The sequence below is a fragment of a genome, unplaced genomic scaffold (assembly GCF_019419815.1).
Source record: "Pyrus x bretschneideri cultivar Hongxiangsu unplaced genomic scaffold, Pyrus_bretschneideri_v1 Contig76, whole genome shotgun sequence".
Classification (NCBI taxonomy): Eukaryota; Viridiplantae; Streptophyta; class Magnoliopsida; order Rosales; family Rosaceae; genus Pyrus; species Pyrus x bretschneideri.
This window is the reverse complement of record NW_025999816.1, coordinates 1,072,849-1,095,257: the sequence shown is the minus strand read 5'-3', so window position 1 is coordinate 1,095,257 and position 22,409 is coordinate 1,072,849. Positions and strand designations below refer to the sequence as shown.

Genomic DNA, 22,409 nt, shown 5'->3' with positions numbered 1-22,409 from the left:
AACCAAAAAACCGATAACTTTATAATCTTGATGTAAAAAAAAGCGATAACTTTATAATTACTCGAACGACAAATTCTTCTCACTCAATTAACTCGTATTAAGGTTGGTAAATTGCGCAAACTATATTCTTATTCCGTTTGACATAAAAGTGATGCCAATTTCAAATAAGCTTCTCTTCGATTTAGAAAGAGAGAAAAAATAATCATAATTTATGGATCCGATGAATGATTTTGAAATTACAAATCGGCGCTGCTCACTAAGATCTCATCACTAATTTCACGTAGGAGTAGGACCCACTCGCATCAAGTCAAGTGGGACCTTCGCCGAATTACCCCATACAAATCTCAACCGTCAAAGCATGATTGCGGGTCCCACTGGTTATGTCGTGAACGGTTCAGATGAAGAGGAGGAAGAGGAGCCTCTCAAAGCAGCTCCTTGATATCCATGTCCTCCTCCTTATGCTGTGTTCTTCTGCTTCTCCCTCTTTCTCTAAACATAAAACATCCTTTCCCCTCCACTAAATGCCGCACCACACCCACACCCCCTACATACATTCTCTCCTCCTCCTCCTATCCCCATTTCTTTCTCTCCTCTCTCTCTCTGTCTCTCTGTCTCTCTCTCTCTCTCTCTAGAATAATAGCTCCAGTTGATTGCAGCAATGGCAGGTGCTGAGCAGGAAGAGGAACTGATATGTTTTTGAAGATAGATTCGCACTAGCAAATTAAAAGGTAAGCAACATATGATTTGTTTAAGCTTTTAAGTGCTGTCTTAACAATTATAATCAAGAATTGTTGATAAAGGTTGAAGCTTTGTCCAATAGTTTTCGGATTATTTATTTAATTATTTGGTAATTTCTGTTTAAATGCAGGGATCTAACAGACTAACCCTGTATATTCTAACTTAAGCTTTTCAATCAGTTCGATAAAATATTACATAGGTTTTGTGGAAAAGTGACGTTTTCCAAAAGCACTTTCTGCATCTTTTTAAGATTTGGCAGTCATCGCAACAATCACTTCCTTTGTAAAGGTCCTTTTTTTGGGTCCTAAATTGCTTTTGAAGTTCCTGAAAAGGGCTGTTGAGTTGAGTGTTTGCCCACAAAAACGAAGCTTCATTTGAATCACCAGAGAAAATAATTGCACTTGTGGAGCCAACAGTCAAAGACATGGATACTCACTCACACGTCTTTCCTTGCTTCTAAACAATTTTGAAAAAAAAAAAAATATTTGTATCGCATACGTGAATTAGTTCAGTTGACTTCTTACGCAGATTTTAGTTTAAAAACATTTATAGTTTGTTCGTGAATCAAGTTGGTTCAGAGGAGCAATTTGTGCGTACAAGTACAATTATGGATAACTTCTTTTTTTTTTTTTTTTTGTAAATTATATAGTAATTTAGAGTGAGTGCCGTTATCGGCACGTTAAAAATTCATTGTGCAATCCAAATTTCTATATTACAAAAAAAATTACACTTACAAAATGTATGTAATAATTTTGTTAGAATGCCAATAACAACGCTACGTAAAATATCATATGAAAAAAAATAAATAGATGTCTATAGTAAAAATATGAAAGAGAAGAAAACGAGTGTGAACAGGAAAGGGCGAAAATTTCACACTGCCTTGACTTTTGCAACTTGTCATTAGCTAATTAGCTTGGTAGATGTAGAGTGTGGACTTATGGTGTTTTTGCACATGGCTTGCAGGCACAGTGGGTTTTTATTTTATTTTATTTTTGTATTTATCTGTATATTTAATATCTTCTCTAAGCAGCTACTGCTTAAGCGAGCTTAGATAAGTGATTAAAATATACACTTGGTCATACATGCGCATGTTAGTGAAGTGAGATTAAGACCCTAAGGCAATCATTAACATTTTCCCTTTAAGAAATGCATTATTTATTTCGATTTTTACAATATAATCTACACTAATACGTATTCTTAATCTTAATTGTTCCTTAGGTTTTATTGCTTGAGTACAATACCCCAATAGCAAAAAGATCAAAAGGGGCAAAAATAAACAAGGATGAGGCGAAGACTTGCTTGTTGCACCCGCGACCGGGAGATTAGCATCGACTTTGACGACCAAGAGAGTAAGTGCTTTTCAAACCTTTTTTTTCTTCTCTCCTATGAGTTGGATCGCTCGTGTTTCCACGGTACAAACTTCACTTGAAATGGATGGTGTGAGTTTGTCAAATACTCGTCAAGTCGCTACATTAGCGGCGCATAAATCATCTTGGACAATCAAATTTGTTGAATGGTCGTAACATAATTGATTAGTGAAAAAAAGTGATGAAGTGATATTCTAATCTATTTCAGTTTCAAATTATTTAAAATTTTCGGTGATTTAAGTTGAATGGTTACCTTTAGTAGGTGGAATATGACAAAAAAGTTGCGCAATTTTGGCCACTTTAGGGTTTTCAGGTTTCATATCAAATGCACCCACTACCTACCACATTGGTGCAGACTGCAGGGTCACTCCAGAGCTTTTATTTTAGAGGGAATTTGAATCCTATCCGGATTCTCTTTCTAGGATTCTCAAATTTTTATCCGTTCATTATATATCGTGCACTAAATATTATTTTAATTTTTTTTTAAATTAAACACAAACAGTACCTAATAAAAGTCGGCTGCACGATGTACAATGAACGGATAGGATGTTAGGATCCTCATAGAGAGCATCTGGAGAGGATCCTCACCCATTTTAAAGTAGTGCTATTTACACACTTATTTTTATCTCATACACACTTTGCCAATTTTTATCCATTATCTTTTTCAATTCATTCAATCCGACTGCTGAAAATTCAGAGGAGTGTATGAAAGATAGTATGTGAACAGCGCCACCCTTATTTTATTGTACTTTTATGGGATGGGAAATGCAAACTTGTACTTGTTTTTTTTGGGAAGATTATATTCACACATCCCAAATTACTTCTTCCACACATTTTTAATTTTTTAATATTTTTTATCAAGCGTTAGTAGTGTGTAAAAAATATTAAAATATTTAAAAAATGTGGGAGAAGTAAATTGGGTGTGTGAATATAATCTCTCTTTCTTTTTCACCATATTGCAAGGCTAGGTTTGAATCCAGGGGAGGGGAGGGGTCCCAATGTGCATTTTGCTTGCCATGCATCCTCTGCTGTCTGCATTTATATGTTCTGACTAGAAAATTTATGGTACTATTGGAAGATTTAATGTTTGGTTCCAGAAAGGGAGAGTAAATTACTGTCATTCAGCGTCCTAGAATCTTAATTAATAATACAATATTACGTATATAAAAACTTAAAAGTAAAATTGGTTTATTAGATTAAGATGCCACATTAACGATGAACTTGCTTCATGTCCGTCATTTTTGCCGGAGAAGACCGAATGCAATTTCACTAGATCAACCAAATCGAATTCTAGGATGTTTGGTAGGTATAAAAGATAAAAGTTAGGCACTAAATTGCCCGAATTTGTAGGGCAATAGGTATTGTAAGTGGGCCGGACTTGTGGGTCCACGCACCTTTCTACGTCCAGACCACATGGGGCTCTATCTCATAATTTGAACCGTTCGGCTTTGTTTTAGCGTGGAAAGTAAGAATCTTCCTTCTTTGTTTTTTTGTTTTAAAAAATTTTATTTCTTGAATTTGCAAAAAGGGAGATATACCAAATAGAGTGACTGATTTATCAAACATTCTGTTTGAAAGTGCTTATAAAATAATTAAAATTGTTTTTAACTTGTCCAAAATGTTTCCGGTTATGTTTGGTATAAAATGTTAGAAGTGTTTATGAGTTCAAAATAGCACTTGAAGTGCACTCGAAGAAGCTCCTGTTGTGGTGCGCTTCTTTCAAAAAGCACCTCAAGTGTTATTCTAGATAACACTTGCATTTTTATTAAGAATTTCAATGTACTTGTAAAAAAAGCAAGTAACTTATAACTTAGTTGATTAAAAATTTGAAAGTATTCACTCTTGCGTCCAACATCTCATTATTTGATTTAGAATATAGATTAGTGGACCCGCACCATATGGAAGCGTCATTTTAATTGGAAACACTCCTTAAATGAGACAATGAAGTGAGTGGGTGGTGGAGCGCAATAAAGCCATTGTCTTTGTCTGCAAGACTTTTCAATTAAAAAAGTTCAATGATTTCCTTCTAATTTTTGCATGTATGCTTTAGGCATGTGTTTCATATCAGATTCAAATCTTAACCACCACACAATGTAATCGTTAACGTTGGATGAGTTTTTGGCGTGCCAATAATAATTGGATTGTTAAATTGAACGGAAAAAACGCTTTTTCCCCTGGAAAAGATCCATACTGCTTGATCCAATTTGTGCCGAGTGAGGAAGCTTCTGCTTTCAATTCAAATCTGTATTTTTAGTAGGAAAAAAATGAACAATGATCATGGGATCAAACAATAACACTATGCCACTGCTTGTTTTTAGTGCTCACATCTCACTCTCTCTCCTGCTAAAGAGGGACTTAGGCAGAACGGGTTCACCGTCACTATAGTGTTCAGAGCCAATAATAGGAGAACAGATTTGACTGATTATGTCTTTTCCTCGACACGGCGTGTAAATTATCTTGTGTGTTTTAACTTGAAGTTCTCTGTGACAGTTTGGTAACAGTCCAATTACATTGCAGCCTTGCTGCAAGGATTAAAGTTTATATGGGATGTTTCATCTGATATCTGTCTAAAAGTAGAAATGACGAGATTAAACTTGCGCGTTTCAGGGATAATGACATACAATGGACTTGAAAATTGCATTCTCAGCAGTCAATCTTTTGAAAATGAAAGCAGAACAAGTAGAGGAGATGGCTTTATAACTGACTCACTGGACGATGATGCATCAACCTGTTCTTCAGGAAAGGATGCTTCTGGATCTATCTCGTCAAAATGGATGACGGTGAACAAGGATGAACAAAGTCTTGATGAATGGGATCACTTGGACAGACCCCAGCATTTCTATGTTAACCAAAAACCTGATTATCCGCTTCAGAACTCAGATGTCGAGGCAATGAAAGAAAAATTTGCAAAGCTGTTATTGGGTGAAGATGTCACCGGAGGGAACAAGGGCCTCAGCACTGCACTTGCACTGTCAAATGCCATTACAAACCTAGCAGGTTTGCTTTAAATTTGCTTCTCACCATGGCACATTACGTTACCATATTGCCTACACCATGTAGCCGGTAAGATTGGCATTATTCATGAACAGCCAACTATTCGTATGATCATATAAGAAGATTCGGAACTAGTAGCATAAACTAATTTTGTAACTGTTAGACATTGCATTCATTACACTGATATCAATATAAAAATGCACTTGCAGCAACGATTTTTGGAGAACTGTGGAAACTCGAACCACTACCTGAAGAGAGGAAAAACAAATGGCGACGAGAAATGGACTGGTTTCTTACACCTACAAACTATATGGTTGAGCTGGTTCCTGCCAAGCAAAATGGTGCAAATGGTAGAACACTAGAGGTACGTTTCAATTAAGTTGGTTTGTATTGACTATACAAATGTAATTCACGGTAATGAGATTGGTGTGTGATTCTTAATGCTGCAGATTATGACCCCAAAAGCCCGTGCAGACATACACATGAATCTTCCAGCACTTAAGAAGTTGGACTCCATGCTTATTGTGGGTGGTCTCTTCATTGCCAACGATAACCATGGAAAATTTACTTGTTCTTTTTGCTTTTCACTTTAACTAAGAACTTTTGTTCGCTTTATTAATCTTCAATTTATCAGGACACACTTGAGGCAATGGTCGATACTGAGTTTTGGTATGCAGAAGGAGGTAGCCGGGCAGAAGGGAGGAACAAAATGACATGTCAGAGCAAGAGATGGTGGCTACCAACACCCCAAGTACCAGCTACTGGGCTCTCTGATACATCTAAAAGGAAATTGCTTAGTCATGGAAGGATAGTGCATCAAGTATTCAAGGCTGCCAGATCTATCAACGAAAGTGTGCTGCTTGAAATGCCTGTGCCAACCATTATCAGGGATGCACTTCCGAAGGTAATACAGCCTTTTTTTTGTTTCATAGCATTCTTAGTCATTGATTACATAGACAATTTAAAATCAAATCCTTGTAACTTCATCACGTGCTTGATGATTATACGTCTAAATGTTCAATACATCATTGATAATTAATTATATTTCTTTTGATGTATTTAGTCTGGAAAAGCAAGCCTTACCGAGGAACTGAACAAGGTCTTGACTGCTGAAACAAACTCAGCTGAGGAAATGCTCAATTCACTCAATCTAAAATCCGAGCACAATGCCCTTGAAGTCATTAACAGGCTGGAAGCTGCTGTATTCTCTTGGAAAGAAAGAATCGCAGAACAAGCGAGCAGTAAATCTCCTGCTCGAACATCTTGGTCCTTCATTAAGGACCCTTTATCTGAGATTGATAAGATGGAGTCACTATTGGATCAAGCCGAAGTACTTATACAGCAGCTGAAGACCAAATACCCCAACCTTCCCCAAACTTTTCTAGATGTTACAAAAATCCAATACGGCAAGGTAAGCTTCGTAAGTATATCCGTTCAATTCCAAGAAAAGCTTGAGTTTATCTGCCTATTGCTTCAAAGTTCAAACTATATATAAGCTTCTTGATATTTATTTTGTGGAGTTTCAGTAGACAAACAGCTTTGATTTGAAAACTGACATTTACCATATGAACGTTGATAAACTTGTTCAGATACTTGGAAAAGTGGGATGTAGATTTTGGTGATCACCTTCCTTTACTTTACAGGATATTGGTCATTCAATTCTGGAAGCATATTCACGAGTACTTGGAAACTTGGCATTCAGCATACTGTCCAGAGTAGGAGATGTTTTGCAAGAAGATGCTTTGCACAATCCCGACTCATGTACAGAATCATGTTACTTTCCGGGGACTAGTATCAGCTGTAACTCAAACAGTTACTCATTCATTGATGGCAACAGTGGGGTTCCCCGGCATTCTGATTCTACTTTGGGTAGCATCGTTTTAGAATTTTCATATAATGTAGCAAAAGGTAGCCCTGTGACTGCAACACCAAGCCGATCACGTGTATGGTGCGTTGGTAGAGAGGCTTGTGTAAGTGTTTCCCCTACAAACTCCCCTTGATGAAAATGTATGGGAGCAGCAGAAACTCTTATTGTAAATGGTTATTATTATATTTAATGCAGTACTACAAATCTCAATTTAGCAACTCTCTGAGTAGTATAACACACCATTGCTTATGTGCATCCAGTCGGTAGAAAAAATTTGGCACAAAATTAGCCCGGCCACACACACACTAACTAAAATTGCAGATCACGTAAAAAAAAATCGAACTTTTAGAAATTTGGCATAAAATCAAGAACAATGGGTCCATCACAGTTATTAATGCACTTTTTATAGCAGAGAGAATCAAGTATGCCTTCTAACGACGGAAAGCACTTATTCTGGCAGAGAGATTCAAGTCTGCCTTCTAATGATGGAAAGCACTTATTCTAGCGGAGAGATTCAAGTCCACCTTATAATGACGGAAAATTCTGTTTATGCCCAATTTTCGTCTCTGGACACTACTTTTGTCCCAAGGTCATAGCCTCGGCCACCTTCTTGAAAGCAGGCCTAGATGAAATGTCCTCCCACCAAGCCTTAACGTGAGGACGTTCATTCACCAACGACGCCCACGGAGTCTTCATGAAGTAGTAAGTGTAGGGAAGGTGGTGGAGATCAGCAAGGCTGTAGAAATCACCAGCCAGGTACTTGGTGCTACTCAGCCTGGCCTCGTACACGTCCAGAACTTTCGCGAGCTTCTCCAAGTTGGCGTCGATGACGGCCTGATCCGGTGTCTGTCCACGCATGGGGACGATGATATGTTGGAAGACAATGGGAGAGATTGCAGGATGGAAACTCTGGGACTCCACTTCTGTCCAGACCTTGACCAGAGCTGCCTCATTGAGGTTGTTGTGCCTGATCAGATCAACACCATTTTCCTTGAATTTCTCAGCCACATATGCAGTGATAGCTCTTGACTCTGCCATATAATTATAAACAAATGTTCCAAATGAGTATCATAAAAAGGTAACAAATGGTTCGAAACACGCACCAAATAATTCCGGATTAAATCCAAAACATTAAATATTATTACTTACGGAGTAGCATTTTAGTAAATATTTATGTGAATTAAAAACAATGAAAAATATCAAAATTTGAAAACAAATGCACATGTGATGAGGCTAACTTTATATGTTTAGCCTCATAATTGAGGCTTATGTGCTAAGAATTAACGGAGAATTGACGAAACTTTTAATTTTGGGCTTAACAAACATTGTTACATAATTTAAGATGCCTTGTTTTCAATTCACACATGCACATACATAATTTAAGATGCCTTATTTTATTTTTTTTATATATAGTGAGATTTAAAAAATTATGATATAGAGGTAAGTTCAAATTTTCTTCAAAAAATTAAAATTTGATAATTATAAATATAATTAAACATCAGCAAGGGATGGGTTTCAGGAGACTTGATGATCTTAATTTGTGAAACGTTTTGTTTATTAAAATATTTCAAAACTGGTAGAAAATCACCATGGACGTTGCCCGATGAGTGATGTATATTGAAAAACCAAAAAATAAATAAATATAGGAAATCAAACATTCGATATTGGAGAAGGAGGAATCGTGATGCTAATCAAATTCATAAATACGATGCAATTGCCAGAGAAATGTGAGGTTTGAAAATAATTATATTAAAAAATTGTAAAAGAGAGGTGCATATATATATATATGTGCATACATATATATATATATATATATATATATATATTTGCAAAACCGGATCTGAAGGAGAAATTAAGGGAGAGAAAATTATGGAAAACCGGATCTGAAGGAGAAATTAAGGGAGAGAAAATTATGGGGTAACCATTGATATATACGTTAGAGAAAACAACGAAGAATATTTACCAAAAAGAGTGAGATCACCATCTTCGAGCACTGGAATCTGTCCAAAGGGCTGCAGAATTGTAACGAAAACGTGATCAGAAATATAAATCTGTACATATGTTACGATTAAAAGATCGATTCGATCGATCCACGGATCGATCAATTGACGAAGAATATAAGGAATATGATAATTAAACATGTAATTAATTAGTTACATTTTTGGCGAGGAAATGGGGCTGCTTGTGTTCTCCTGCAAGAAGGTTAACAGGGAGCAGCTCAAAATCAAGGCCTTTTTCATGGAGAATGGTTAAGACACGAGATGTGCATGTCGAGAGAGCAAGACCATGCACTTTCACGCCCATTTTCTCTGTGTTTGTCTCTTTCTTGTGTGTAATAGAAAATGGAGATATGAAGATGAGAGTTAAGAAGGAGGCTCTAACTATATATAGGGTAAATTATATAAAATTAATTCAACTGTATGTCGAACTACAATCTCATACTTCATATTTTAAATATCACAATTTTATACCTCAATTTATAAATTTATTGCAATGTTAAACCTCTATTAGTTTTTTTTGTAAATTTAGCTACTAAATGATGACGTGGCAGAAGCTTAGCCCACTATTTCGTCAACTGGAATAAAAAAAAATTAATTATTAATAAATTAGGAAATTTTTATTTAACAATTAAAATTAATTAAAAAAATATTTTATTAATTAAAAAAGGAAAAAATTGTTCTTCTTCGGTTCTTCCTCCCGAGCACCGAGAAGCCTCATCTCCATCTCAAATATGGATTTTGTGGCAACCCATCTCTTGTTCCTCCGTTCCAGAAACTGTTAACTCCAGGCCATCTAATGTCTTCTCTCTCTGTATGGTTTTTTCCCAAAAAAATCCATTCCTTGAAAACCAGAGGGAAGTGGAATCAAAACCCCAGAAAACGCAAGAAAACCAGCGGGACTTCGAGATCGGAAAACCCCTCGAAAAAGGGAAAATTCGGTCGGTCTACGGTAAAGATGAATTTCTCCTCAGTCGAAATCGAAACGGTTTATAAGTTTTTGGGAAAAAAAAAAAAAAAAAAAGGTTTCTAAAGTCGAGTCGTCGTCATCCAGGCGAGAATCTCCGTCGCGGCCTCAGATTTCCCTTCAGAAATGGCCTTGTGACTGCTTGGAACATGTGGAAAGTAAGAATCTCATAATTTGAACCGTTCGGCTTTGTTTTAGCGTGGAAAGTAAGAATCTTCCTTCTTTGTTTTTTTGTTTTAAAAAATTTTATTTCTTGACTTTGCAAAAAGGGAGATATACCAAATAGAGTGACTGATTTATCAAACATTCTGTTTGAAAGTGCTTATAAAATAATTAAAATTGCTTTTAACTTGTTCAAAATGTTTCCGGTCATGTTTGGTATAAAATGTTAGAAGTGTTTATGAGTTCAAAATAGCACTTGAAGTGCACTCGAAGAAGCTCCTGTTGTGGTGCGCTTCTTTCAAAAAGCATCTTAAGTGCTATTCTAGATAACATTTGCATTTTTATTAAGAATTTCAATGTACTTGTAAAAAAAATAAGTGATTTGTAACTCAGTTGATTAAAAATTTAAAAATATTTACCCTTGCGTCCAACATCTCATTATTTGATTTAGAATATAGATTAGTGGACCCGCACCACATGGAAGCGTCATTTTAATTGGAAACACTCCTTAAATGAGACAATGAAGTGAGTGGGTGGTGGAGCGCAATAAAGCCATTTGTCTTTGTCTGCAAGACTTTTCAATTAAAAAAGTTCAATGATTTCCTTCTAATTTTTGCATGTATGCTTTAGGCATGTGTTTCATATCAGATTCAAATCTTAACCACCACACAATGTAATCGTTAATGTTGGATGAGTTTTTGGCGTGCCAATAATAATTCGATTGTTAAATTGAACGGAAAAACGCTTTTTCCCCTGGAAAAGATCCATACTGCTTGATCCAATTTGTGCCGAGTGAGGAAGCTTCTGCACTAATGATAAACTCTTCAAAATTTTGAGTTTTAACAAAAAATCATGCAATAACTTTATTCAGTTTTACCCTTGACAATTTTTAATTCTTTCATTGTTAGTTTTTCGTATGTTTTATTTTTGTTTTTAGTACAATAATAAACTTTACACTAGAGGAGGAAAAGTTCGACTAAACCATACAATGAGCAACCTAATTTGAGATCGAATTTGCCATCCATGAGATTTGAACCTAAGACCTCTCACTTACAAGTGAAGAGAAATACCACCAAACCGTAATACTGAATGACTAGTTTTTCATATGTTAGGCCATCTCCAACTGACCCAGCCAAATGGCTATAGGGCTAAAAATAGCTCGAAATGACACAAAAATCGTCTCCAACCGAGGGCTAGGCCAATGGGCTCGTGGGCCCTACCAAGCTAAAACCACCAAATCAAGCTAATTGGCTGGCCCAAAGGAGCCAACCAACAAACTCAGGGTTTGCCTAAATTTTGTCCTATTTAGCAACGACTACCTGGCGTCAGCATGACGCCACGTTACCGTTGGATTTGATTTGTTTTTATTTTTTTTCAGGACAATTTTTTTAAAAAAAATTAATAAAAAATTCTAATTTTTCCCCTATAAATACCTAAGCCATTCATACACCATTTCTCACATAATTTTCATCATTCCATACTATCTTACTTCATTTATTTCAATTCTTGACATTCTATTCTCTTATCTCTTCTAATAATATTTCCTTCAATTTTTTTCAATAATTTTCAAATGACCATATCTGCAATAAAAGGTAGGGCTTGGACCCGAAAAGAAGATGAAGCTTTTTGCAGGGCTTATAGATGGGCCTCAGAAGATAGTGTGAGGGGGAGTTCTCAAACAAATGAAGGTGTTTGGACTCGTACGCCCAAAAAGTACTATGAGTTCCAGTAAGGCACCGCTCCATCGAATTCCCGAAACCAAGAGAGTTGTTCTTATGGAAAAAAAAAACATCTTCATCCAAGTTTGAATAAATGACATCAAGCAATGTTAAAGGCAGGAAATAGACAGGAAAGTGGAGCCAATTACTACGACGAAGTAAGTGTTTTCACAAATTATTTTAAATATTTAATTATATCACATTCAATTTCATAAATTAATTTCCTTTAATTTTTGTAACCATATTTTCTAGGTACACCAAGTGGAGGAATTGTATATGGAGGACAACTCGAAACCCTTTAGTTATCACGGTTGTTGGGAAATTTGTAAAGGACGGGTGTTATTTGAAGATCCACCTCAAAAAAGAGTTGAACCTACACCGGTGTTTGGAAATGTTTCCTCAAATGTAGATGGGGATGAACATGGATCTCCTACTATTCAAGAAACAAGGGTAGAAAATCCGTCTCGGGGTGAAGGTTCCATACCTAGGGCTACGGGACGAAAAAAGGCTAGAAAATTGAAGGAAGAGGGCAATGCAAAGGATGATTACGCCTTTCAACATGAAATTGCATCCTCATTGCGATTAATGGTAGAGCAAAATGTCTTTTTTGTGGAAGAAAGGAACCATATGCACGAAGAACGAGTAAAACAAATACAAGAAGAGATGGATGATAGGAACATGCAATGGAACACTTTAGATTACACTCTAATGAGTAAGACATATTTTGATAGGAAAAAGAGGGAAATTATGACCCAAGAGTTGTTTACATCCGACTATACTCCTATAATGGCGGATGAAGATGATGATTATAGTCTTTAAATTGAAGTTGTTGTTGTCTTTAATATTTAAGTTGTAATTTTTAAATTTAAGATGTTGTAGTTTTTAAAATGAAGTAGTTGAATATTTAAATTGAATTTGTTGTAATTTTTAATATGTCCGAAAACATTATTTTAATAAGGTAGTTTAATTTAAGTAACCATATTAATTCAATTAAAATAATAAATTATGTTTGGCCCATGATCCTTTCGCCTTCTTGGTTGGAGATGTTTTTTTTTATCACATAACTATGTTTGGCCTATGACCATTTGACCCCTTGGTTGGAGATGGTAAAAAATATGGCCTAACATTGTTCATTAAAATATTAATTTCTTAGAGGGCTATAAGGCTAAAGGGAGCCCTTTAATCCTCATTCGGTTGGAGATGAACTTAGTCTTCCATTTTGCTACTGCAGTGGAAGCTCACTGCCATCATCCACACAAAGGCCAAAAAGCCAACCCCACTCAAATCAAACCCTTATTTTATATTGGTTTTTTAGTCAAAATGATCCATGAAATTTGCATAACACATAACTTTGGTTCTGAGATTTAAAATCAATAGAAGTGGTCCCTGAGATTATCCACTATCCATTAATTTGGTCATTCCTTTAAAAAACTCCATTAAGTTAAGGGTATAACATATAACTTTGGTTCCTGAGATTGTCCACTATCGATCATTTTGGTTCTTCCATTAAAAAGCTTAGGGACCACTTAACGGAATTTTTTAATGAAATGATCAAAATAATGGATGATGAACAATCTTAGAAACCACTTCAATTGTTTTTAAATCTCAAGAACCAAAGTCATGTGATGAAAATCTCATGAACCATTTTAGCTATAAAGCCTTTTAGAGCAGGTAATATCATTTGGGGGGAAAAGATTCAATCATATATATCATTTGGGGGGAAATCATTTGAAATTTAAAATTTAAAATTAAATATAAATAGTACCTAACGAAAATTGATCGTACGATGTACGATGAACGGACATGATTACGAGATCTTTCGTATCCTCAGAAAAAGAATCCGGCAAGGATCCCTTTCATCCCCTGTTAACCCACTAGCATAAAAAAAAATTGAAAGAATAAAAAATCAATATAATGATTTCATTTAAAAAGAAAATATTAAAGCAATTCACACATATAAATACATTAAAAATATGTAAATTGCATATAACACATCATGATTTAAAAAATATCTTTTACATTTGCGTAAGCACAAGCATAAATGCTAGTATTGCTTAAAACTTAAAAGTATATTTCTACTTATACTCCACACAACCCGAATCCTTTTTTTTTGAACAAAAACTTTCAACTGTTTCATCTTTTTCTCCCAACTTCGTACTTTTCTCCAGATACTTTAACCAAAGTACATGTATGAGTCAAATGGTCGTTTTGGAATCGTAAAATGAGGTACCAAACTTTACTTTTCTTTTTTGATTTTATATTTACAGTCTTGTTTTTTTATTTTCCTTTCGAAAGTATGTAAATATTCATTTTTATTTTCCTTTCGAAAGTATGTAAATATTCATTTTTGTATATCTCTTCCGGTGAATAAATATTTTACACCCTGTCATTGAATTGTTTTTCAGCCCTCTAAATATGTAAGGTAGCAATTTCAAGCATATTACATCTTCGATTGAAGATGCAGTAACTTTAATTTTAAAACCTTATAATTTAAAATTAGTATATGCCTACACATAAAATGTGCAAAATTTTTGACTTTTGTTTTTAAGGAGAGAGAAAGGAAGTGAAAGAGAATGTGGGGATGAGGAGAGTGGGAGAGATGTTTGTTTTTTATTTTTTCTTAAATTGAAGATAATAAAATCACCTGTGAGTGAGCCTTAAACAAAAAAAAGTAAAATTTTGTTGTATATATTACATTACTGTTCTTAACTTTTTAATTGTGATAAAGGATAAAAATATATTTTCATCCTTTTTTAATTGATAATTTTATTTATTTATTAATACGTAGTTTGGATGAGAAAATTCAATGATACATTTTGAAAATCATCTCAAACTTAAAAGGTAATTAGCCCTAAGTTTTAATTAGAATAATGGGGTAGAGAGAATTTTCAAAAGGAAAAGGCTACGACATATAAACATCCGGAGGTAACTTTGCAGTTGCCGTGGCGCGAACACCATTCATGGGTTTAACACGATTTGGGCGTCCAAAGGGAGGAAAAGGGCAGTCGAGCCCCAACCTATACGTGGCCAACTGTGGGCCAGCAGTGGGACTCTCCTACGACACCATAGCGGCGGTGTTTGCGGCCTTCGGTGAAATCAAAGGAGTCTACGGGGCTGACGACAGCGGCGCTCGGGTTGTTGTGTCTTTTGCAGAAGAGGGTTGTGCCCAAAACGCCTTGAATGCATTGGGCGGTCGGCCTTGCCCTGAGCTTGGAGGGCGCTCCTTGCACATTCGGTACTCTGTGATTCAACCCACTTCGCAGGTTTGGAATTCAACTCGTTTTTGTTTGTTGGGTTGTTTTAATTGATTTGGTAAAACTGGATGCTCGTCATTGTTCTGGTGAATCTTTAGGGTAGCAGGAATAGTGTGTATTTTTATTGGTTGTATTGAATAAATTAGCTACTTTTAGGAAGGAATGAGGCCGCCGAGTTTGTAAGGAATGAACTAGGAAGTGCTAGATAGCGGAGATTAGAAATGACGTTCATGAACATTACAAGGGCATGCGAGAGGGATTTGCAAATCACTATTTGGAATGAGTCGTTGACAAATCGCTCTTACATGCCTATCGGCTATTGCAATGCTCCCTCTATCTAGCAATTTGTAGTCATTTCCTTACTACCTTGGCATCAATCTCTTGGGACTTAGAAATCTCTTACCCAAGCATAGCCTCAATGTTTTTTCCGTGATGTTGTATATCATGGTTCCCACTTAGGAACAAAACGTTACATTGCGTGGTTGCTCAAATTGTTGTTTTGAGTTTTGATGCATAAATTGATTTCCCAGAATATGTATATCATTCATCAATTTCTTCTCACATTAATGTATTTGATGTCCTTTTAGGGCCGAGCAAATGATTCAGTTCCCGTATCTTTGTTGGCTTCGGATTTAAACATTCCTGGCCTTTACTTGTTTCATGACTTTGTCACTGCTAAAGAAGAGGAGGTGTTCATTCTTTGTCCACATACACTTTCTTTTTAAACTTGTGAGGTGTCAACATAGTTTTCTGCATTACACCTTATATATGTATGTTATTTTTGTTTCTTTAGGAGTTACTTGCAGCAGTTGATGAAAGGCATTGGAATAATCTTTCGAAAAGAAGGGTTCAGCATTATGGCTATGAATTTTGTTATGAAGTAAGCCTCAGATATTTCACAGCTTGCCTCCTCCTAAACTTGATTATTTGTTCGTAAACTACACCATTGTGAAAGTATCCAATTATTTTGTTGGACAGCAATATCTCGTTTGAAATTTAATCATTACATTTGACGTATCAGTCCATGGATGAAAATATTGACATTTTGGTCCGGTGTTTGGCCAACATGTTAAAACATGGGAGTGGGAATGTTTCTTCTCGTGAATTTGTCAAAATTCTGTAAATTCCATTATATGTTTTTCCATATCAGTTTGAAACAGAGTAACAACTTGGAAATTGGTTGAAACAGAGCTAGAAATGGGAAATTGGTTAAACCAGAGGAAGAATTTGGAAGTTGGTTTAAAACAGAGCAATGATAAAGATATTCTATTGGAATGTTAACAACTGAATCTCCTTTTTTTTTTGAAACCAGTTATATTGATAGTGGTTTCTTGTCCTGTTTACAATTTAGTTTAAGATGTTTGGGTTCTATCATCCATTCTAATATAAAATGATTTGTAGTTGTGTTGGAATAGTTTCTAGATATTATGTTGTTTTTCCTACTTTTTGTTTCTTTTTATTTTTAATGAGAGGGTTAAAGCAATACTGGATTGCTAATTAAGTTAGGAATGTGAGGGACTTTCCAAGTGTTTCTGAGTTTCTGTATAATTGTGTTTTTCTTGTTGCTACAGACAAGGAACGTTGATTCTAGAAAGAACTTAGGTGAACTTCCAAGATTTGTATCCCCTATACTTGAAAAGATATCTATGCTTCCAAACTGCAAGGATGCTGAAGCTATTGTTTTGGACCAATTAACGGTATGAGACTATATATTCTGCACTTTATTTGTGATAGTTCTTTCATTTGACAAAATAGATCTTGTTTTCTTACTTTTATTTTGTGTTGAATTGAAACTATTGGAAGAAGATAGCTGTTATCTTTTGTTAGATATGGAATATCATGAACTAGTATGTCTTAAGAATACGAGTTATTGCATCATCATATGCATACTGAAGCTAGACTATTATATTACAGGTTAATGAGTACCCATCTGGGGTGGGTTTGTCCCCACATATAGACACCCATTCTGCTTTTGAGGGATTAATTTTCAGCCTTTCATTAGCAGGACCTTGCATTATGGAGTTTAGAAGATATCTGGAAGGCGGGTTGCCTCCTAGACCTTCCTCAAGTTCTGATTTTGAAGTGGAATGTTCTGAAAAGAATTCAAATTTTTTAAGGAGGGCAATCTATCTTCCTACACGGTCTATGCTACTGTTATCTGGGGAGGCGCGCTATGCGTGGAATCATTACATTCCACACCATAAGGTATTTTATATATTTTCTGAATTATCAACTTGTTGTGTGCTGGGGTCTAGCCTGCTAGTCACCTAAACCATTTTACACTACTGTAAGAATGTGTTAGAAATGTTACTTACCATTGAACATATATGGCATCAAACACAATCATCTCATCATCACAGCATTCACCACCACATGCACTCTCTCTCTCTCTCTCTGTCTCTCTCTCTCTCTCTCTCTCTCTCTCTCTCTCACACATTGGTGGATTGTCGTTCTCATTGATGGAAAAGGTTCATTAATTGCTTCTTTCACAGATTGACATGGTGAATGACAGTGTGATAAGGCGAGGCTCGAGGAGGGTGTCGTTCACACTTCGTAAGGTACATAACATTCAAAGTCCTTTGCTTTTGTTTTTATTTAGGCTGCTACTGTGGAAACTCAAATTCATACTCGGAATCCTTGAATATGAGTTACAGAAGGAAATAAATTGCTATGCCTTAGACGATACAGAGTAAGCATCTCAATTGCCACTTTGATATATGACCCTCTTTTATGTATGAAAAATCCGTCAATAGTGTCGTATAGCCGTTTTTGAAAACCATCACATTTGTACTTATAGTATGTTTGGATTCAGAAACTTACAATTAAAAAACCCTGCCTTTTCTGGAAATTCTGGAGGTCAGTTATGATAATTTGGCTGTTTTGTGTAATAGCTTAGAGTGACTGATGTAGGTCGTGAACTTGTGATATAGAGTGCAAAAAAGTGGGAACTTAAAATGAATTTTGTTAAAAGGGATTCTGCTTTGCAAGATCCCACGTCCATTCAAAATTAATTATATTTTTCTACTTTATTCTTTTTATATATCGCTTTCAGGTTTTTGGTTTTCAATGTGGGATCAGATGTCATTCAATCCAATGGCTTGGAATCCTAATAATCTATAAAATTACAAGCTGTTGTATTGAATCATATGATCGTCTCACAGGCTCTAGCAAAATGGCTCCCATTATGGACAGCAATGTGGTTACCATTCTCACTGATTAGAAATAAGGGGCCTTAATATACGTGGGCACATAGTTGTATAGAAAAAACATTCCTACTCATACTCGATTTTGTTATTGTTAAATCACCGTTGTCGTCATAATAGTGATGTAGCATATGTCGGCACATAGTATACATGCCATATCTGCAATGATATAACACGTATCAGGATACATAAACTTGTTTAGTTATACATTAAAATTATGACTGAAGATGCTGCAAGAACTGAGCAAGTATGTGCACTAATGAAATATCATCAGTTTTATTTGTTACTTCTTATATTTGCTACCATACTTGAATGGCTGTGCGGGTGTGAATTCTAGTGCTTCAACTGAGTTCCTTGCTTTCCCTTTCTTCCCCTGTGTTCATAGTTGTATTTAAATACCGAACTAATCTCCTTCAGGGTACATTGCATGTGCATGTGGTTCAATACCTTAAATTGTTTCCATGCTATCCAGTTTTGCGCTATGTTCTAATAATTAGATTTATGATGTTAAACTAAGTTCTTTCGTGCTTTTCAGATTAGAACAAATCCGTGCCAATGTGAATTTCCTGAATATTGCGACTCTCAGAGATTAAATGGGTACGTTTCTTGAAGGTAGAAGATGTTGCTTTGAATTCTGCTTCATTCAATAGCTTAATTTCATAAGAGATGGTTAGCATGGTCTAAGGTGATTAAGCGGACTTGATTCTTTGATCTCTGAACAGGTAACCCTGTGTTGCTAACAGTTGGTCTCTTAGATCTTCAAGGAAAGAGTTTAGCAATCGATGATCCCGCGTATGACTTTGTAGGATGAAATTCCAGGATCAGTAAATGGCAATCCATGTAGCAAAAATCGCTGCTGGTCTTACAAGGAGTAGAAATCACGAAAAGAGGAAGAGAAACTTAGATTTCGTTATCCGAAGCATTTACAGATCGGTGTAACAATTTCTTATACTTTAGACTTGTCGAAATTTACCTGAGGAGAAAACATCAAGGGAAATATTTTGGCCATTTTTTTCTTTCTGAAAATTTGAAAATGCTGTCACTTAAAGCAATTGCTAGAGCATAATTGTTGAATTTCAAAATGGAATGAAGTGATTTGAGTCATTTTACAAAGGGTATAACAGGCTTTGACATATGGGTGTGCATGTCACATCGTACACATACCATTCCCATTTCTTTGTGGGTAAGTAAATGAACTTATGAGACAAAGAACCGACCAATTACAAGCCCGTACAAAAGGAGAATTTTTTTCATTGTGATCGGAACGCGGAGGGTACACAACGTGTTTTTATTTAAGTGGTGGGAAATTTTATTTTTTAAGTTATTAACTTTTTAACACATATATCATATCATTTGTATAGTTACACGTGATGTACCATTCCGTGTACTGGTCACATTGAAAAAATTTTCGTACAGAAGAAAGGCCAATTCCCACAAAATTCTAGTTGGAGATTTGTGTTTCTTTTCTCAAGGAGGCACATAAAAGTGAAAACTTCTGTATGTGCATCTATTCTATTTCATATTTTAAAAAGAAAAAATGAAAATATTGGGTTTCCGTATGAGTCTTTCTACAAATAGTGTACTATACATCACAAATCCAACGGTGATTATTATTCTAAAGCGCAAAAGATGAATCAAAAGTAAAACCGTTATGTCTAATCATAATAGAATGAACGTATGGAATACATATTTTGTATGATTCTTAGTCATATTACATTACATGGTAGAAGTTTAATGTTTGGCACATCTGCAAACAGTTGAAAGGCAACAAGTGTACGTAGCAATGCAAGTTTGGTATATTTTGCTTTATAAGAGCAAAGTAGTGAGCAAGAGACCTAGATGGATATATAAATATATATATAATATGATAAATACAGACAACACAAATGCTTTCAAGCAAGGAAAGGAAGATACCAAAACCTTCCCTACCATTAAGAACTAGGAACAACCTCAACTGAATTCCACGTCTTGGGGGAAGCCGCTCAACACTAAAATCTTCACCACCACCACCGCCACCTGATCCAACATAAAACTGCCCATAAAACCCCGAAACGCTCTTGCCCTATATGTTGTCGCTCTTCGGGTTGGCCCTCAATGAAAAAAGCAGGAAGATTAATCCATGGTCCGCATCACCAAAGAACCACACACCCTTTGGTTTGGTTTGCAGCCATCATCTGCACCGTTATAGCCATAGCCGTGATCATCGCGGGCATCGCGGTGTTTGTCGGCTACATGATCATCCATCCGAGGGTGCCCTTCGTCACCGTCACCTCCGCTCACCTCGAAACCTTCCAATACACCGTGGCCGGTCTTCTTGATACGGAGATCACCATTGTGGTAAGGGCGGAGAACGACAACACCAAAGCGCACGCAATGTTTTCGGACACGAGCTTCATTCTAAGCTTCCAAGGGCTGAACATTGCGAGGCTGGTGGCGTATCCGTTTGAAGTCAAGAAAAATAGTTCAGTTGATTTTCATTACTTGGTGCAATCATCGCCGATTCCTCTGAGTCCGGAGCTGATGGATCAAGTCGACATTTCGTTGAAGCGGGACAAAATTATTTTTAACTTGAAGGGAAACTTGAGGGCAAGGTGGAGAGTAGGGCCGCTTGGTTCAGTGAAGTTCTGGGGTCACTTGAATTGTCAGCTCAAGTTTCATCCCTCAAATGGAACCTACATACGCTCTCCCTGCAGCTCAAGGGCAAAATAGTATTCAACCAATAGATTAATTCTTCCTTCTTTTTCTTTATAATATTATAATTACTGTCTTTCAGTTTTTATGTACACAAATTGAGTTCTTCTTTCTTCTTGTTCATCTATCTCTCTCTGCTCAGGCAATGGCAATAATGAACACTTTTTGAGATTTAGTTGCAGAAGTAATAAATTTTTAGTAACTACTACATATAATTGATCCTATAAACTTTTATACTTTCTGGAAAAAAGAAGAAAGGGTTAATTGTCATTTCATAAACCTATTGGAAGAGCACAAACACAACTTTTATAAGAAGCTCCTTAGGCAATCAAGAAAAAACTTGGGTAATTAGCTATAATAAACATATTTTAACATTTAGTTGCAAAAAGAAAAATGTTTAGTGGTTATTATGTCGTTATTATATCATTGTTGTGTTATTGGTATGTCACATTTGTGTCGTTGATATATAATCAATATGTTGGCATTACAAAAAATAATCATTTCTGAAAATCAAATGAAAAATATGTTTACTATAGCTAATTTTCCAAAAAACTTTTTTACGAAGATTTCAGCAATCAAATGATGGATTTGCTAATGTAGCTCTTAAAAATGTTTACACCTGTATTTAATTTCGGAATGTTTATTGAGAAGCTCATTTAGTCCTCAACCAGCAACAATAAAGGGCCAAGGAGAAGGCTATGTTTTAGCTCCCTATAGTTTTATTTTTGGGTGTAGTCTCGGTTACATTATTTTCATCTCCACTGCAGGACTATACTGTAATAGTTTATTTTACTTGGAGAGAAAAAAAAGTAAAAGGTAAAAAGACATAAGATGCCCACAAGGGCTCCACAAAGGCTTTGTCATAGTACTAAAAGCAGCATGCTCGAGGGTAAAAGTGGCCAACCCGAGAGCTACTTGTAAGTAACATGTTTGCTGATTAAGATATAGTCCTTCCTGGCTAGGATATACGTTTGAGGATGACCTTGGGCAATAAGAAAAGAAGCAAAATACATGAAGCTTTGCGCATTCAGTAATCAAATAGCAAGTTGTGACCCACGACAATCGTGCAAATTAAGCAAAAGGTAAAGCTACCTAGAAGCAACTTTATTTTCTTTATTTTGCTTTTGTGATTGCCTTTTCTTAGCTTTTTGTTTGGAGGTCTTTTGGAGTTGCTTCGAGGTGGTACTAATGAATGAGGCCAATGGTGTGCCTTTAACCAATTTGACTATGACCTAGACCAAATTGATAACACGTGGAAACTGAACAACTCATTAGCTAGCAACATGGCAAGATCTTACTTGGCAAATTATACGCACTTATAGAACTTAATTGTCATTAACTTTGGGTTTTGAGAGAGGTGCATTATGCACATTGTTGCGAGTTGTATGTATATATTTGTTAAGTTGTACATAGACTTAATGTCTCACATTGGCGAAACAACCATTTATTCA

General features: G+C 35.8%; 4 protein-coding genes across 6 annotated transcripts; 3 read left to right on the top strand and 1 right to left on the bottom strand.

Moving 5' to 3' along the window:
• Positions 1 to 471: 471 nt before the first annotated feature.
• LOC103955546 (rop guanine nucleotide exchange factor 14) lies at positions 472 to 7,180 on the top strand. 2 transcript variants are annotated; one of them, XM_009367445.3, is made up of 8 exons: positions 472 to 728; positions 1,957 to 2,087; positions 4,713 to 5,102; positions 5,309 to 5,463; positions 5,549 to 5,623; positions 5,734 to 6,003; positions 6,163 to 6,510; positions 6,743 to 7,180. In XM_009367445.3, exons 2-8 carry the CDS (start codon positions 2,021 to 2,023, stop codon positions 7,097 to 7,099), a joined length of 1,662 nt encoding a protein of 553 aa, XP_009365720.1. In that variant the 5' UTR covers positions 472 to 728; positions 1,957 to 2,020; the 3' UTR covers positions 7,100 to 7,180. The 2 variants fall into 2 exon arrangements, with proteins under 2 accessions (XP_009365720.1, XP_048430875.1); XM_048574918.1 differs by having other exon boundaries at positions 6,689 to 6,809.
• Positions 7,181 to 7,299: 119 nt separating this feature from the next.
• On the bottom strand, positions 7,300 to 9,314 carry LOC103955545 (glutathione S-transferase F13). Its single transcript, XM_009367443.3, has 3 exons — positions 9,124 to 9,314; positions 8,930 to 8,978; positions 7,300 to 7,997 (listed from the first exon to the last, which is right to left on the bottom strand). The coding sequence occupies exons 1-3, from the start codon at positions 9,268 to 9,270 to the stop codon at positions 7,540 to 7,542; spliced, it is 654 nt and encodes a 217-aa protein (XP_009365718.1). The 5' UTR covers positions 9,271 to 9,314; the 3' UTR covers positions 7,300 to 7,539.
• A 5,295-nt stretch (positions 9,315 to 14,609) lies between these two features.
• On the top strand, positions 14,610 to 19,371 carry LOC103955543 (alkylated DNA repair protein ALKBH8 homolog). 2 transcript variants are annotated; one of them, XM_009367439.3, is made up of 8 exons: positions 14,610 to 15,073; positions 15,652 to 15,753; positions 15,858 to 15,944; positions 16,636 to 16,761; positions 16,979 to 17,269; positions 17,557 to 17,622; positions 18,803 to 18,879; positions 18,990 to 19,371. In XM_009367439.3, the coding sequence occupies exons 1-7, from the start codon at positions 14,771 to 14,773 to the stop codon at positions 18,875 to 18,877; spliced, it is 1,050 nt and encodes a 349-aa protein (XP_009365714.1). In that variant the 5' UTR covers positions 14,610 to 14,770; the 3' UTR covers positions 18,878 to 18,879; positions 18,990 to 19,371. The 2 variants fall into 2 exon arrangements, with proteins under 2 accessions (XP_009365714.1, XP_009365716.1); XM_009367441.3 differs by having other exon boundaries at positions 14,613 to 15,073; positions 18,803 to 18,864.
• A 758-nt stretch (positions 19,372 to 20,129) lies between these two features.
• On the top strand, positions 20,130 to 21,129 carry LOC103955542. The gene has a single exon (XM_009367437.3). The coding sequence runs from the start codon at positions 20,362 to 20,364 to the stop codon at positions 20,974 to 20,976; it is 615 nt and encodes a 204-aa protein (XP_009365712.1). The 5' UTR covers positions 20,130 to 20,361; the 3' UTR covers positions 20,977 to 21,129.
• The last annotated feature ends 1,280 nt before the right edge of the window (positions 21,130 to 22,409 follow it).